We start from the raw sequence: 17,548 nt of genomic DNA, 5'->3' as shown, positions 1-17,548 counted from the left end.
CAAACAGAATCTGACAAAATAACTGACTTTTGCACAAATTCTGCATGTAGAGAGACATGATGTCTGGTGATTTTAATAGAATAGAGCTAATACCTCTGCTAGGAAAGGAAGCCCCTCCTATAAGATATATATTGGATCTAACTGTCAATGAATATCTGACACCCAACAGAAACAGATGTTGAGAGAGGAATCGTGAAGATAAACTTGATTATTTCAGAAACAATGCAGAGTATTAATTGATTGTATTTAGAAAGAGTCTTATTTCGGTATGTTAAAGCTTATATTAAATTTTTACTTTCGTGATAGTTCCCCTTTGGGATTAAATTTGTGCATTCACTATTTTCTTCTACAGCATATTATTACCCAAGACTTCGCCAGGAATCAACCTGTAAACCAACCTTTGCAGCAACCTCCTGCATCTACATTCCAGAGCACTAACCCTACATCCACAGCAGTGCGAACGAAGGCATCCAGCAGGTTCAGCCCCGAATCTCAAGTACAGCCTATGCATAGTCAGCGCCCTGCCTCTAGGGTGTCTCCGGAAAACATACCCGACAAACCCAGAGGAAGGTCAGAATTTGTGTTTTGTTCCCCCCCCCATTTAATATTTTCTCTAAAAATGTCATGGTTCTTTTAAAAAAGGAAAATATGCTCCCCTTATTGACATCAGCTCAGTCAGTTTGACTTATGTAATAAAAAAAAAAAGCGCATAACTTTTTTTTTCTCTATTAAACGCGCATAAAAATTTCCACAGATTAAAAGGAACCCATGATAGTCACTCTGTGCTGCAGCAGGTTTTACTCCAAGTCCCAAATGATCCAACTCCTCCCTCTTCATGTTCCATTGCGAAGGAATGGATTCTGGGACTTAAAGTCCCTCTTCCTTTTGTGGTGGTTGATGCACAGATTCTCTAGAAAGCAGAGGGGCTTAAATTCCTAGAATCCATCACTTTACAATGGATTGTGATAAACGAGGGGCTGCATTACACTGTGCGCACAGGAAATGATTCTTCAGAGTAGCATGGCTTACTTTAATTCTGTGGCATTAGGTGTATCTGTAAATTACACACACACACACACTCACACTCACACTCAATCTGCTGGTGCACACACAAAAAGCTTGTCAATGCCTGGATGCAGGCATATATAGGGAGTTCAGATATTACTTTTATTACTATTAACTTATGTAAATAAGCCCAACAGAATGAATGCAAAAACTATATTTCTCTGTCGTCTTAGGGGGACACAGGGACTGATGGGTTAAGCTCCATCCTCCAGGAGGCAGGACACTTGAAGTAATTAAAGGGGCGTGGCCAACGGGCTTTACCCCTCACACTGTACATTCCTATTCAGTTTTTTAAGTGTCCTGCTACCGGGAGGCTGGATCTGCGTTTGATGCTACGTTCAGCTCTGTCTGATACCCGGGGTGAGGCCGAAAAAGCAGGGTTACCTGTTTTTTGTATAGGCAGCCCCCTACGTGGTGATACACACCGGGGTCATTCTCTAGCATAAAGCTATACAGACCACCTAGACGTTGCCTGTACTGCAGAAACCAGTGCAGAGGGTCTAGCCGGTGTGGGGGGAAAGGTAAGTGGCATTTTACCTGTTAACAGGAACGTTGCCTAACCTTGGTTTCCCCCCCATTGCCCCCCCTGACCTCCACCCTCCACCTCCCCCCCCTGACCTCCACCGACGCTGCCCTTCTGGGGTGCTGGCCACAGTATCCGCTCTATAGCCTGTGTGTGTTGGGCGCATGGTCTGTCTTCTGTGTGAGAGGATGGAAGCGCTGCAGTTACTTGCGCTGAGCCGGGAGCGCCTGAGAGTGGAACGCATATGCGTTCCACCTTCTGATTCTCCGGCGGCCATCTTTATTCGGCGCGAATTAAAGCGCTGGTGCGCATGCGCGCACGTATTGGAACGCATACATGCGTTCCAGGCGGCCATTTTATAGCATACAGCGCAACGACAACCACGCTACTGACAGGCTCTCCAAGAGAAACACTATCTGTGATCTTCTGGCGATACCCCACACACTATACCTTCACATATAACATGGCAGAAGGTAGGCCAGTGGGAATATTCACGAGGTCGGGGGGGGAAGGTCCCTACTTCAGCACAGGTGAGATACCTTGCTTGTACAAATTGTCAGAATAAGTTCTCAGGGGGCCAGGGGGAGTCGCTGTGCAGGTCTTGCACGCAGGGGCAGGGTGCAGCCAGCGCCTCAGGGAGTATTCCACCGGCACAAGTGGAAAATTCTCCTAGAAGTGACACAGAGGAACCAAATCCTAGAGTTCCAGTTGAACCTCCGCCCCCTCTATGGGCTGTTCAATTGTCCCAATCCCTAGCATCTCTACAGGGGTTACCTGCTATTGCAGACAACCTAGGAAAGGCTCTAGTCAGACTTAGTCACAAATCCAGTACTAAACGCAAACGGTCAGATGACACAAAAGATGATGATGTCAATTCTACTAGATCTGATGAGTCATCTCCTGAGCGACAATTATTTCATTCTGAAGGTGAAATTGATTCTTCTGGGGCTTCTTCTATGGGTGAGGAAGACTATCAGGATGAGGGCAGAGACCGTGAAAATTTACACGATGTAGACAATATTATCAGGGGCGTGCTTGAGGTACTGAATATTTCTCAAAAGCCCAAACAGACTGATAACGCACCTACGCTATTTAAAAGACAGCATAAATCAACAGTATGCTTTCCAGAAAATGAGCAATTACAGAGTTTGATTCAGGAGGAGTGGAATTCCCCCGAACATAAATTTCAAGCTACCAAAAAATTCTCAAAGTCATATCCATTCCCAAAGGAATTGGTGGAAAAATGGTCTAACCCACCGGCAGTAGATGCTCCAGTGTCTAGACTTTCAAAATCCACCACTCTTCCAGTCACTGACTCGGCAGCATTCAAAGACCCTTCGGACAGAAGGCTCGAAGGTTTTCTAAGGGCAATTTACACCTCTGCAGGGTCGACGTTGCGTCCCTGTTTGGCATGCTATTCAAGCATGGTCTGAGGGCCTAATTAAGGACATTCAGAATGGAACGTCCAGACAAGAATTGTTAACCTCTGCTCAAGCCATAGCTGAGGCCTCTAGTTATCTCTGTGATACCACTTTGGATACATCTCAAATTACGGCGCGCACTTCAGCTTTATCCATTGCAGCACGCAGAACACTGTGGCTCAAAAATTGGTCTGCGGACCTTAGTTCCAAAAAGTCACTAACTTCACTGCCCTTTAAAGGTCAACGTCTTTTTGGAGAAGAGCTGGAAAAGATCATCTCGCAAGCAACAGGGGGCAAGAGCACTTTCCTACCACAAGCCAAAAGCAGAGCGGCCGCTTCACATAGAAAGGGGAAATTTTTTCGTGGCCACAGCGGCAGATATACAAGACGTAACAGTTCCCCTCAAAGATCTCACTTTCGACCTAAATCCAACGATAAAGGTCGGCCAACCTGGAAGACCAATAGACCTCACAACAAGCCCTCAGGAGATAAGCCCACGTCAGTCTGACGGGGCACTCCCTCCGGAATCGTTGGACTGGATAGGGGGCAAGTTACTTCGATTCCGGGAGGAATGGACCCGGCATTCTACGGATGCTTGGGTCAAAGAAATTGTGACGGAAGGATATCATCTAGACTTCACAACTGTTCCACCCAGGAGGTTCCTCATGTCCAGAGTACCCCACAACCCCCAGAAGGCAAAAGCCTTTCTACAGTGTATAGACAAGATGGAGAGATCCGGAGTTGTAGTTCCAGTACCCTACACGGAGAGATTCTCAGGGTTTTACTCCAACCTGTTTACAGTACCAAAGAAGGATGGGGGACTACGACCAGTACTAGATCTCAAGGGTCTCAACAAATTCATTCGGTCGATACGATTCAAGATGGAAACGTTGAGGTCTGTAATTCGGGGGATGGAACAGGGTCAACTGATGATGTCCTTAGACATCAAAGATGCCTACCTACATGTACCGATTTGGCCTCCTCATCAATGTTATCTCCGATTCGCATTCAAAAACAAGCACTATCAGTTCGTGGCGCTTCCGTTCGGACTATCGTCCGCCCCCAGAGTGTTCACGAAGTTAATGGCTGTAACAGCGGCCACGTTGAGGCTACAAGGGATTTCAGTGACCCCCTACTTGGACGATCTCCTCCTGAAGGCCAGATCAGAGATGAGGGCCAAGGAGGATTTACAGAAGGCGGTACAGTTGTTACAGGACTTCGGATGGACCATCAACTGGTCGAAGTGCAATCCCCACCCCAGCCACAACATGTTGTTTTTGGGCCTGGAATTCAACACGATTTCGCAGACTGTTAGTCTACCCGCAGAAAAACAGATCAGGATCAGGGATCAGGTGCGGTCACTCTTATCCAGCCAATCGATAACGGTGCACAGGGCAATGCAAGTTTTAGGGACGATGGTGTCGGCCATCGAGGCGGTACCTTTCGCACAAATACACCTTCGACCGCTTCAAGCAAGCATTCTTGCTTCATGGAAAGGGGGTCCGCTATCTCGACTCCTTTCATTATCACAACCGACAAAGAAAGCATTGCGGTGGTGGCTGAGTCCGAAGAACCTAGCAGTAGGTCAATCCTGGGCAACTCCGAACTGGGTTGTGATATCAACGGATGCCAGTCTTCAGGGATGGGGTGCGACTTGCTACAATCAGTCAGCACAAGGTCTATGGTCTCCCGAGGAATCCAGACTATCGATAAATATCCTAGAACTAAGAGCAGTAAAGCTAGCCCTAGCTCAATGGACAAGACAACTCGCAGAAAAACCAATACGCATTCAAAGCGACAACGCTACAACGGTAGCGTACATAAACCGTCAGGGAGGCACGAGAAGTCGGGCAGCACTGACGGAAGCAAGACAAATTCTACACTGGGCAGAGATCAATTCAGTAAAGCTATCTGCAATTCACATTCCGGGAATATCCAATACAAAGGCAGACTTCCTCAGTCGAAATCATCTGGATCCAGGGGAATGGGAACTACACCCAGAAGTGTTCGAACAACTCACGAATCAATGGGACATTCCCAGCATAGACCTAATGGCTTCCAGAAGCAACCGAAAAGTAACAAGGTTTTTCGCCCGCTACAGGGATCCGTTGGCACTGGGGGTGGATGCCATGACCCAGCACTGGAATTTCAATCTAGCTTATGTATTCCCTCCACTTCCTATGCTACCGAGAGTGCTCAAAAAGATCAAACAATCTCAATTGACGGTAATTGTGGTAGCACCATACTGGCCTCGGAGAACGTGGTTCACCGATCTACGGGAAATGTCAATCGCTCAGCCAGTTCGGCTGGAGTCCAGACCAGATCTTCTGCAGCAGGGGCCCATAACACACCACAACCCCGGACTGTTCTCTTTGACGGGATGGCTGTTGAGATTTCCATCTGGAAGAGCCAAGGATTAGCTGAAGAGGTCATACCTACCATGTTGAAGGCTAGAAAAGCATCTTCGTCCAGGTCTTACCACAGAGTTTGGCACTCGTACTACAATTGGTGTAAGGGGTCAGACTTTCCTTTCCTTGAACTACAGTTACCACGAATACTTTCCTTTCTGCAACAAGGTTTAAAAATGGGCCTCAAGCTTAGCTCCTTAAAGGTTCAAGTGTCGGCTCTGTCAATCCTCTTTCAATCTCGCCTAGCGAATGAAGATATTATACGCACGTTTCTGCAAGGAGTGGCACACATCATGCCACCATTCCGCCCACCCGTGGCAGGCTGGGACCTCAATCTAGTGCTGGAAGCATTGCTCGATCCACCGTTTGAACCATTGAGTTCAGTCTCTGATACATGGATTACTTATAAGGTGGTTTTTCTGGTGGCAATTTCATCTACTAGAAGAGTATCGGAACTCAGCGCCCTTTCATGTGAACCTCCATACTTGATATTCCATAAAGATAAAGCTGTTCTCAGAACGGTACCGACGTTCTTGCCCAAGGTTGTTTCTGCCTTTCATGTGAACCAAGAAATCGTAGTTCCTTCTCTCTGTCCAGATCCGAAGAATGATAAGGAACGCCGACTACACAAGTTAGATGTTGTCAGAGCATTGCGATGGTATATTGATCGTTCCAAATCCTTTCGGAAATCCCCAGCTCTGTTCGTTCTTCCATCTGGTCCCCGCAGGGGTCAGCCAGCTTCTAAATCAGTCTTGTCTAGATGGATCAGAGAATCGATTAAGCAAGCTTATTCTGCAAAAGGAAGACCTCCTCCAGAGGGACTCAGGGCTCACTCTACCAGAGCGGTGGGTGCTTCCTGGGCATGGCGTAACTCAGCTTCCTTAGAGCAAATCTGTAAGGCGGCTACCTGGTCCTCTACTCATACATTTGCCAAATTTTACAAAGTCGACACATATTCTTCCGCCGAAGCTTCTCTTGGACGGATGGTGTTGCAATCCGTAATCAAATAAATTCATATATGTATATACAGCTCGCTCCCACCCTGCTGTTGTTGGGACTGCTTTGTTAAGTCCCCATCGGTCCCTGTGTCCCCCTAAGACGACAGAGAAAACAGGATTTTTGTTACTCACCGTTAAATCTGTTTCTCTGTAGTCGAAAGGGGGACACAGGGCTTCCCGCCTCAGCGAGCTGGTGACCGCTTGGTCACGTTTGAATAGTTCCTTGGTTTACTTTCTGTCTGTTGATAGTTTTAATACTTACGTTAGCAGCTTTGGAACAAACTGAATAGGAATGTACAGTGTGAGGGGTAAAGCCCGTTGGCCACGCCCCTTTAATTACTTCAAGTGTCCTGCCTCCTGGAGGATGGAGCTTAACCCATCGGTCCCTGTGTCCCCCTTTCGACTACAGAGAAACAGATTTAACGGTGAGTAACAAAAATCCTGTTTTTATTAATCATGCTTAGAATGTGCATGTCGCGTGACTTTTTGTCATAAAACAAGGAAGTAAAAAATGTTTTCCCCTTCCCATACATAATTTGCATATGCAAATTTCGGATTTGGTTGGGTATTCAGCCGAATCTTTCACAAAGGACTCGGGGGGGGGGGGGGTTCGGGCGAATGCAAAATAGTGGATTCGGTGCATCCCTTCCTACAAGAGGTGTGAAATGAAAATTGCGTGAACCAAAGCAGAGCAAATGATCTTAGAATTTTAGAAAATGTAGTTTAAAATGTAGTTTTTGCTCCATTTTTATGTCGTGTGAAAGACAAATTCATAAAAGTGTCTGTAAACTGTCTTTCTTTCACTAAAATTGAAAAGTGGGGGTTGAGTCGGAATTTAGGCGGATTTCTGTTTGTAAATATGGAGACATTTTTTTTTTTTTTGTAACACAAGTTTACCACCACTTTTACTCCCAAGTGTGTATAACTTATATTGCTTTAAATGCAGGCCTGGAAAGTCTCCTGACAGAGGACACATCTCTGAGCCATACGAGCCTATCTCACCTCCACAAGCACCTATGTTGCATACTAAACAAGACAATATGATGTTACTTTCCCAGAGGCAGGAGCCCCCTGAGCAGAGGTAAGTGCAGAATTATCATTGCCTTCAATGCTGTGCTGTACGAGATTACTTGCATTGTTGTAGCTGCATGTATTTAATCGGTGGGATCAATGTTACAAAAGCCACATATGTAAAAAGCAGTGTAAACTACACAAGTTTCTTACCCAGTTTTGCCAATACAAGTGTTCCTCTCTTATACAGGTATGGGACCTGTTATCCAGAATGCTCGGGACCTGGGGTTTTCCGTATAACGGATCTTTCCGTAATTTGGGTCTTCATGCCTTATGTCTATTAGAAATACATTTAAAGATTAAATAAACCCAATACGCTGGTTTTGCTTCCAGTAAGGATTCATTATATCTTAGTTGGGATCAAGTACAAGCTACTGTTTTAATATTACAGAGCAAAAGAAAATAATTTTTAGAAATTTGGGTTATTTGGATAAAATGGAGTCTATTCGGAGCTTTCTGGATATCGGGTTTCCGGATAAGGGATCCTATACCTGTACAATTCTTTCACAGCATTTTAACATGAGTCTCCTAAAGCACAACTAGCCTGGGGGAAAAATCTATGCAATTGGATACATTGGGGAGTGCCTAAAATATTGGCAACACCTAGTGAATTTACTTTTCCTTATTTTTTAAATCGTTTTCTTTGGTGTTATGATTAATCACACATACTCTTAGCTGTAACCTTTATTATCTGTGGCTCGTATTGGATGGAGCATTCACTGCCCCATATGGATGCCTGTCCCTTACTGGTATAATTTTATGGTTGCCTTTCCACAACTGAAGATATATATATTTAATTGAATGCCAGCCTGATATCCCTGTCTGTATAGTTAATAGAGCGGTGCCCTTTTTGTCACAGTCACTTCCCTGCTTTGGTACAGTAATACGCAAAACAAAAACACTGTTGAGGTTGCCAAACAAGTGGATCCTTGCCCATCTATGCTTGGGTGGAGGGAACTGATAAAGAAAAAAGGTCACTTTATATTACACAAGCATGGGTTTTACCACTTTATTGTGGTACCACATAGATAAATACACAACCCCATTGCTCATTCCCCATCAGTGAGTTTTAAATATACATTATTAGTGATGGGGGAATTTATTCTCCAGGCATAGATTCGCAGTGATTTTCCACACTTTGCCGACTGCAAATGTTTTTGCCACGAAAACATCCGCCGACTGTGAATGTTTTTGCAAAACTGCCGCGAAAAATTGCTGCAACAAAAAAAAGTTGTGCATCAAAATTATTCGGAAGCCCGTTAAATGCATTTGGACAAAAGAGTTGTGCATATAAATATTGTCGCTCGCATCAAAATAATTTTGATGCCCATTGTCTTCGATGGTTTTCGCAATCTTTTCGCAGTTTCGCAAATTTTTTTTTTTTTTGTGATCGCACACAGGCTGATCGGACTCAAATCAATGGAGCAGTGGCACTGAGCAGATCTTCTTCTCTAAGATCTGTGTTCCATAGCCTTAAGGTGGCCATACACGGGCAGATAAAGCTGCGATATGGGTCGTTTGGACCGATTTGACAGCTTATCTGCCCGTGTATGGGGGCTTCCGACGGGTCTTCCCGATCAATATCTGGCCACGATATTGATCGGGAAGGTTGGATTTTTACCCGACCGACCCGTCGGAGCCCCTTGGCGCATCGTAATTCGATCGTTCGGCCATAAGGCCGAACATTCGAATTACCCCCGATATAGCCCTGCCGTTAGTGACATATCGGGGAAAGATCCGCTCGTTTGTCGATGTCGCCAAACAAGCGGATCTTTAAGTCTATGGCCACTATACTCTTCTTTTTCACCTCCTTTTTTCCCCTTTATTTCTTGTAAGAACTTCTGTATCTTCATCATATGTTGATATGAGGGCTCATTGTGTCAACCTTTTCAATTGTATGTTAGGTTGAAATGTATAAATATTATTTAAACGAAGAATGTTATTCAATTCTTGCTTATTCCTTATTGTCCTTGTATATAGAAACGACTCCCGTTCCCCTGGAAATATTAATTATCTGCCCTCATTCTTCACTAAATTGGAAAATACGTCCCCAATGGTGATGTATAAGAAGCAAGAGATCTTTCGCAAGTTGAACTCTTCTGGTGGTGGTGACTCTGACATGGGTAAGTGAGATCTAGGCTCTGGTCGTTTTGGTAACATTTCTATCTGTTTTCTGGCCTTTGCCAGGATGGCAGGAATTCATCTAAAATTCGAATTTTACCATAAATATAAAGCACTTTACGGCCTGGCCAAACATGATAGGGGCTGTGGTTTTTTTGTAATTACAGAATTAATTTATTGAAGCACTTCCGCTTAAACTAAGTGTATTTGTTAATTATATTTTAAGAACTGCAGGAATTAAGGGGTGACTCATTTTGCAAGCCACTACTCACTATAGCAGCAGAGAGTCCGGATGTTGCCAACAAAGCCTTTTTTAACACAATAATTTAATTTCAGGGGCTCAGAAGCAATTGGACAAATTAAAATACTGAAAATAAAATGTTAATTTCTAATACTTGGTTGAAACCCCTTTGCTGGCAATGACAGGCTGAAGTGTTGAACTCATGGACATCTGCCAGGCTCTTACTGCAGCCGCTTTCACTTGCTGTTTGTGGGCCTTTATGTCATTGCCAGCAAAGGGGTTTCAATCAAGTATTAGAAATTAACATTTTATTTTCAGTTTTTTAATTTGTCCAATTGCTTTTGAGCCCCTGAAATGAAATGATTGTGTTAAAAAAAGGCCTTAGTTCCTCACATTTTTATACAATCTTTTTGTTCAACCCACTGAATTAAAGCTGAAAGTCTGCAGTTCAACTGCATCTGAGTTGTTTCATTTAAAATTCATTGTGGTCATGTACAGAACCAAAATTAGAAAAAGAATTGTCTCTGTCCAAAGATTTATGGGCCTAAATGTAAGTGGCTAAATTATTCCTTTCCTTTAGAATTGTACATATTTGTTTTAAAGGAAAACCATACCCTGTTTATTGGTAATATCCTGGCATAGGTTATAATTCACACAAAGCTTTTCCATTCTTCTTCTTTCACATTTGTGTACAATATGTTGGTGCTCTATAAATACTTTAATAATAATAATCAAAGCCACGCTTTTTTCTGAATTTCATTAATAGAACCATTTGTGTGTGTTTCAGCAGCTGCACAACCAGGCACGGAGATATTTAACCTGCCGGCTGTCACTACCTCTGGTAAGTTGCGGTATTTTGGTTTGTGTTTCTTTTGTATATGTTACATTATATGTACTTATTATTTTGTCTTTAGTCTGTGGTGAGATTTATCCTCTTTGTGTTAAAGGAATTGTTCAGTGTAAAAATAAAAACTGGGTAAATAAATGACTGTGCAAAATAAAAAATGTATCTAATATAGTTAGCCAAAAATGTAATGTATAAAGGCTGGAGTGACTGGATGTGTAACATAATAGCCAGAACACTACTTCCTGCTTTTCAGCTCTCTTGCTTTCCACTGATTGGTTACCAGGCAGTAACAATCAGTGACTTGAGGGGGGGCACTTGAGTCATAATTGTTGCTTTTGAATCTGAGCTGAATGCTGAGGATCAATTGCAAACTCACTAAACAGTTATGTCCCACAGGGCTGGACTGAGAATTAAAATAGGCCCTGGCATTTCCGGTACACAGAGGCCCAAACAGCCCACACCAGCCCACTAAATACTGACTTTCTATGGGACCTTATAGCAGCCCCTCTGGCATTTGCCAGAACCCACAGATTGCCAGTCCGGGCCTGATGTCCCATGTGGCCCACCCTTATAGTCACTGACTAACTCAGAGTTAGAGAGCTGAAAAGCAGGAAGTAGTGTTCTGGCTATTATGTTGCACATCCAGTCACTCCAGCCTTTATACATTACATTTTTGTCTAACTATGTTAGATATATTTTTTATTTTGCACAGTCTATTTACCCAGTTTTTATTTTTACATGGAACTGTTCCTTTAAGCTTCTGTCACACGTTTTGGGTTCTGCACCTCCCTTAACTTCCATATGGTTTTGTTTTTATTATGAGTTGGCATCACATTGTGTTTCCTGTTTTTTTGCAGGTGCGATCAGCTCTCGGGGCCATTCTTTTGCTGACCCAGCCAGTAACCTAGGCCTGGAGGACATTATCCGCAAAGCACTAATGGGCAGCTTTGATGAGAAATCAGAAGATCACGGTGTACTGGTGGGCGTGGCACAAGGAAACCCATCAGGGACACCTAACAGTGACTCACGTAGAGAAGAGGCTAACCCATCACCTAATTCAGGTTGGTATTTTGGGGGAAATCTGCATCTTTTCTGCCAGTGAAAGATGGATGACTTATTGCATGTATTAGCCAAGTGGAAGATGTTTGATGTCTCCTGTGTCTCCAGAAAAACAAGTGTCAGATGGAGGGGTTGCATTTTTGGACAGGCTCAAATTCTAGTCTGGAGTTTTTTGTGCTGCTTTTAAGGGCTCATTACTAATCAGGTTTGTGAAGGATACAACTTGTTTATATTAGAGGTTATTATGCAAAGTCTGCAAATAGGAGGTGCTCCAAGGTGCTGGTGGAACATTGAATGCCAAGGTAAGTCCAATATGATTGAAAAGCAAATGATATCTTTTATACAGCCAAAGAGCGAAATCCAAATAATAAACGACTAGACTAAATGGATTGCCATCAAGTTTTAGACTTTGCGATACATTCAGCAGTGTATAAATTTACCTTCTGTGTCGGCGTGTAAACACTTATTGCTGTGGGTAGAGTTATAAAGTAACTTTTGCCTCTGTCAAAGTAAAGGGGAAGTTCACCTTTAAATAAACTCTTAGAATGTTTTTTTTGTTTTTAATTATTAGCTTTCTTGCCTGCAACTGAAATTTATATCCTTTAAATGGAGCAATGATCCAGGCAACCAAAACATAGTAACTATGAGATATTAACTCTTGTTTATCTTTCTCATTTTTCCCCTGGCTCTTCATCTGTCCTGGCTACCTTCCTGCTTGCTAGGAATTTAATATTTTAAGCCTGATAACTACATAACAAAAAAAAGACCAGGTTACTACTATCAGTGTTATAATAAATGTTTGTTTTAGGGTGAACTACCCCTTTAACCTGCAGCAGCAAATCACTATGTTCTATGACTGCTTTAATGCAGTAGGAATAATGACCAGTGATTGGCTGCTGTGTGTTGCGGGACCTGGGAAAACAGCTTCTGATCACAATAGGTTAAATGCATGCTTGTGAGCACACTCTGTACACTTAGTGTAGGTTCTGGGTTTCTCACTTGTTGTTCCCTCCGCTAGTATATAATGGAGGTTATCAGTCCATTCAGTAGAAGGGCCTCAACTCTTTAAATGAGCACTAATACTAAAGTGCAAGAGAATGTTGCGTTAGAGGTACAGATATAATATAAGATCCGTATATCTGGCCTTTGCTTGCTGCACATACTGTAAGTCTTTGTTGGCCAATAGGAATCAGTGTGTACTTTAGTAAGAGTGTTCCTTTAGAGGAAAAAGGATTCAAACAAAGAATTCTGCTTTAATAATGTCAATATGGCTTGTAATGCAGCCGTGTGTCAATTCTACTGGCATGTTATGATTTGGGAGTTGAAAGGTTCTGGCCCTCCCCTTGTACAGGCTGTCATTGGCTTACAGCATAGGTGGCATTCTAAGGGCCATAAACACCACAATCTAGGATTAAGTCATAAAAATGGTATTTAGTTTATTACTGTAACTACATTAAGTAGCATAAGCACACTTCAGACTTGCTTGATTCCTTAAAGGGGATCTATCTCGAAAAATGAAAATTAAATATAAGCTTCATCATACTGAATTAAGAAACTTTCTAAATACAGTCCATTAAATATTTGATTAAATAATCAAGTTTATGTTCACTATTCCTCTCTCAGCATCTGTTTCTCTACATTCTGTCTTCATGCAGCAGTTGGGTGTCAGATGAATGATCCAATATATCTTATAAGGGGCTCCTTTTGCCTAGAAGATGTATTAGAGCTCACTCTATTAAAATCACCAGACATCATGTCTCTCTACATGCAGGAGTTGGGTGTCAGATAGTCATTGACAGATCCAATATATCTTATAAGGGGGATTCCTTTCCTAGTAGATGCATTAGATGCATTAGAGCTCACACAACTAACTGATTCCAGTACAAACATAATCTAACAAAATAACTGCCTTTTGCACAAATTCTGCATGTAGAGAGACATGATGTCTGGTGATTTTAATAGAGTGAGCTCTAATACATTTCTAAGTAAAAGGAGCCCCCCTATAATATATATTGGTTTTAACTGTCAATGAATATCTGACACCCAACTGCTGCATGAAGAGAGAATGAAGAGAAACAGATGTCGAGAGAGGGATAGTGAACATAAACTTGATTATTTCAAAAACAGTGCCGAATTTTTAATTGGTTGTATACTTATTTTGGTAAGCTGAAACTACTATTACATTTTCATTTTCGCTATAGTTCCCCTTTAATGAAGCCAGTAGAAGTGAGACAGCTGTGTGTTAAACCATATTGCATTTATTTACTTTCCTGCAGGATTCTCCTGCGGTAAAAAATCTAGACCTTTTGATCAAGCCCTTTCCTACTACCTTATATACACACAGTTCTCCATGTTACAGGCGGAGGAACCCACAAGCAAAAGTTGATAAGCAAATATGGCAGTCGCAAAACGAAGTCGCCCATATCTGGCAGTCAAACATACTTGGGGGCTGAACGGCCCTCTTCTGTCTCCTCCGTTCATTCCGAAGGAGATTACAGGCAGGCTTCAGCATGGGCCTGGGAAGACCGACCTTCTTCCACAGGTGAGAGAGTACTTTATGGGTCAGGATTTAGCCATGTCCTTGCAAGGGCACAGACTTCACCTATAGATAAGTACTTTTTGGCTAAACTTGAGCCATGATTAACAGGGTAACAGTACTTGTGAATATGAAGTAATTGTGCTATCTACCTTTCTGGGACACCGTGTCCATGCCAGCACTTGCCAACACAAATTACAAAGCCACAAGAGAGAAATCTACGTGTAGCATTTAACTTTGTAGACTAACTATTTGGCATGTAACGGCAAAAAAATAGAATCCCATTTTTACTTTCTTTAATGAAAAAGAAACCTATCTCCAATATACTTTAATTAAAAATGTGTACCTTTTTTATAAGAAACCTGACTGTATGCAGTGAAATTCTCCCTTCATTTACTGCTGTGGATAGGAATTGTCAGACGCTCCCTAACTGCTCTGCAGGGAAACAATCATAGTTATGAACAGCAGGGGGAGCCCCCGCCTTACTTCCCAGCCATGCAGAACTCAAGCAGCTTTGTTTGTTTCCCTGTAGAGCAGTCGGTGACTGTGTAGAGATTTGTATTGGATTTTATTTTTGCCTTTACATCCCCTTTACTGTTTCCAACTCCAGCTGCAGGGACAAAGATCATGGAGCCAGATTTAAACAGATAAACTGGGATTCTATTTGGAGGATTATTTTGCTGCAGCCACTGGTTCTGCAGAGTTGGAGAAAGTTTGTATTAAACAATACAAAAACTATAAAATCCACATTAGATTACATGACAACACAGGAGCCAGTGCAGTCTGTATATTCTGATTATAAATCAGTCTTGCTGTATCGGCTTCTGGCAGATATTATTTGACTTGTGCTGTTTTGATAATTTTTGACAATCCCTAAGCAGCCCAGACCACACTGAGCATGTGCACAGTCTTGGTCTTGCAAAGATGTATAACAAAGTTACAAGATGGTGACCCCCTGTGGCCAACTTTGAAAGGATAAATCATTTGTTGGATTAGGCTTGTGGTGCAGTAAGTTCATGTTTGTTTAGTATACAAAATACAGCATTTCTAGCCTTATTCTATTTTAGACTTTACTTCCCCTTTCACAGCAGTCCAGATTACTCACAAGGGCTGCTCATTGTATAGCAACGTTGACTGATATTTATATGGACCATTCCATAGAAAAAAAACATACTTTTATTTATTTTTTTTAGTTTATTGGTGAATTCATCTAATTAAGGTGACATCTGCTTTAGTAGTAGAGCTTTGAGGGTTGGTAAGTTGTTTGCTCGCGATTGATGTGTTATACTTATTTTGTTTTGTTTTTTTTAGGTTCCACTCAGTTTCCATACAATCCTCTAACCATGGGAATGCTGAACAGCACACCGCCATCCTCTATGTCCTGCATTCCCACATCCATGACTCAGACCTCTGCACACCAGCAGAGCCGAATCTGGGAGAGGGAACCTGCACCTCTTCTTTCTGAACAGTATGAAACTCTGTCAGACAGCGATGAGTGAAACGAGTGAGGCACCTATGTGTCCCGATGTCCCTGTACGTCTGTCAGACCTTCTCAGACATGGAGTGAAGCAGACAGAGAGCTGCAGGGAATCCGAAGCCATGTACAAATGATAATAAAATACGAGCACTGGTCTGCTCGGCCGGGCCCCCCGTTAGGAGAATGTAATTAATAAAGTCGAGGCTCTTCGTAAAAATATGTAAAGAAGTTTTAAAGAGATAAATGGACAATTATCAATTTACACTTATATGTAAAGAAACCCTTAATGTCTTCAAATCTTTCTTCTGTAAATATTTGCAGTGTTATTTTGTTTTGTTTCTTTGCTCTAGTAACTGGTGTATGTATGTTTCAATCGGGGCCTCGGCTCTGGAGGACATTTATTTTGTATGTTTTTTGTTTTCAGTTTTCTCAAACAAAACTAAATGTAGGATCTAAAAATCAGACCCTAACAATGTTCATTAGCCCTGCCCCTTAAGATGAAAGGCCTAGTACAATTTAGGACTTCATCCTCAGTCTAAGCCCTTCTCATCTGTCAGTTTTTCTGGCCCATAAGAGAAGTCTGGTCACACAATAATCCTCTACACAACTCGGATTATTCAATACAAACAGAACATCGCAGCCTAACCGCATAAAACAATCGTGAAACCGACGTTCTCCCTTTATAGCAGAACTATGAGTGAAGCTTTCCTGCACTAGCAATGATCATTGCAAAACTCATGTCTGTGAATTTTAGGTTCTGGGTTTTAATTTGCTGCAGGAACACGTCCCCCAGGGTGAATAGTTGTGTATCAGTGGGATTGTTACCAATCCGGTATCGGTCAGGTTGGTAGCTTTTAAATGCTTTTCCCCCCCCCCTTACAATTTCATTTAATTATGTTCATGGATTCTAATAAAAACTGGTTTCCTGCAGAATAATACACATTTTGCTTCCTGTGAATTTCACTTGTCCTTGGGATAAATTTACGAAGCTGAGAAAATTCGCCAGCGGCGACATCGCACCGATCACTACACTTCGCCAGGCGAAAATTCACTCAGACAACGCTAATTTACTAAAATGCGAAGTTGCGTTCAGGGCGCCGAATGAAGGCGAATTTTTGCTAGCGTTACTTCAGCAATCAAAGGGACGATGCGCTAGCGTTGGCTAATTTGCATGCGGCAGGAAATTATAAAGTTGAATGGACGTATACCTGAGTAAAAAGCTCTAGAAACTCTGTTTGTTTAGAATAGGAGCTGCAGTATTAATGTGGTGTGACATCACTTCCTGCCTGAGTCTCTCCCTGCTCTGGGCTCAGATTACAGTAGAGAGGGGAGGGGTGGGGGGAGAGGAACAAACTGAGCATGCTCTTGCCCAGGGCAATGAGGTTTAAGCTGAAGGCAGGAAGTCAGATACAGAAGCCCATGAGTACACAATAGAAGGAAAGAAATGTGCTGTTTCTTTTGACAGAGGACTCAGAGCAGCATTACTTTGGGGGTTTACTGGTATATATAGATGGACCTTTCTGATAAGGTTTACTTAGTTTTAACCTTTCCTTCTCCTTTAAGGCTTCAAAGCTCTGGCGCTGTTTATCCTCAGTAGATTCTTATGACTAACAGAGTGGGGTCTCAGAATTGTAGTCTGGTTACCTGTGGATTTATTGTTCACTGGGATTTAGGAAGGAAATAACGTTCAGGACTGACTGTGGTCGACACGTTTTCCATGGTGCTTAGACATTTGTAGTAAAACTTTTTGCTCAGTCAACTAAAACTGCCAACTACACAAA

At 42.5% G+C, this 17,548-nt stretch overlaps 1 protein-coding gene across 11 annotated transcripts in view; it reads left to right on the top strand.

Moving 5' to 3' along the window:
• Positions 1–16,725, top strand: part of ncor1.S (nuclear receptor corepressor 1 S homeolog) — a 120,466-nt gene extending 103,741 nt beyond the window's left edge. For 6 of the 11 annotated variants that reach the window (XM_041583024.1, XM_041583022.1, XM_041583020.1 and 3 more), the window contains 7 exons: positions 353–570; positions 7,362–7,496; positions 9,467–9,609; positions 10,636–10,689; positions 11,553–11,756; positions 14,099–14,296; positions 15,602–16,705. In XM_041583024.1, coding sequence (XP_041438958.1) covers positions 353–570; positions 7,362–7,496; positions 9,467–9,609; positions 10,636–10,689; positions 11,553–11,756; positions 14,099–14,296; positions 15,602–15,789 — 1,140 coding nt within the window. In that variant the 3' untranslated portion in view covers positions 15,790–16,705. 11 annotated transcript variants of the gene reach the window in all.
• Positions 16,726–17,548: the final 823 nt, after the last annotated feature.

This window comes from Xenopus laevis, chromosome 2S (genome assembly GCF_017654675.1).
Source record: "Xenopus laevis strain J_2021 chromosome 2S, Xenopus_laevis_v10.1, whole genome shotgun sequence".
Taxonomy (NCBI): Eukaryota; Metazoa; Chordata; class Amphibia; order Anura; family Pipidae; genus Xenopus; species Xenopus laevis.
The sequence above is the reverse complement of the archived record's forward strand: the minus strand, read 5'-3'. Positions and strand labels throughout refer to the sequence as shown.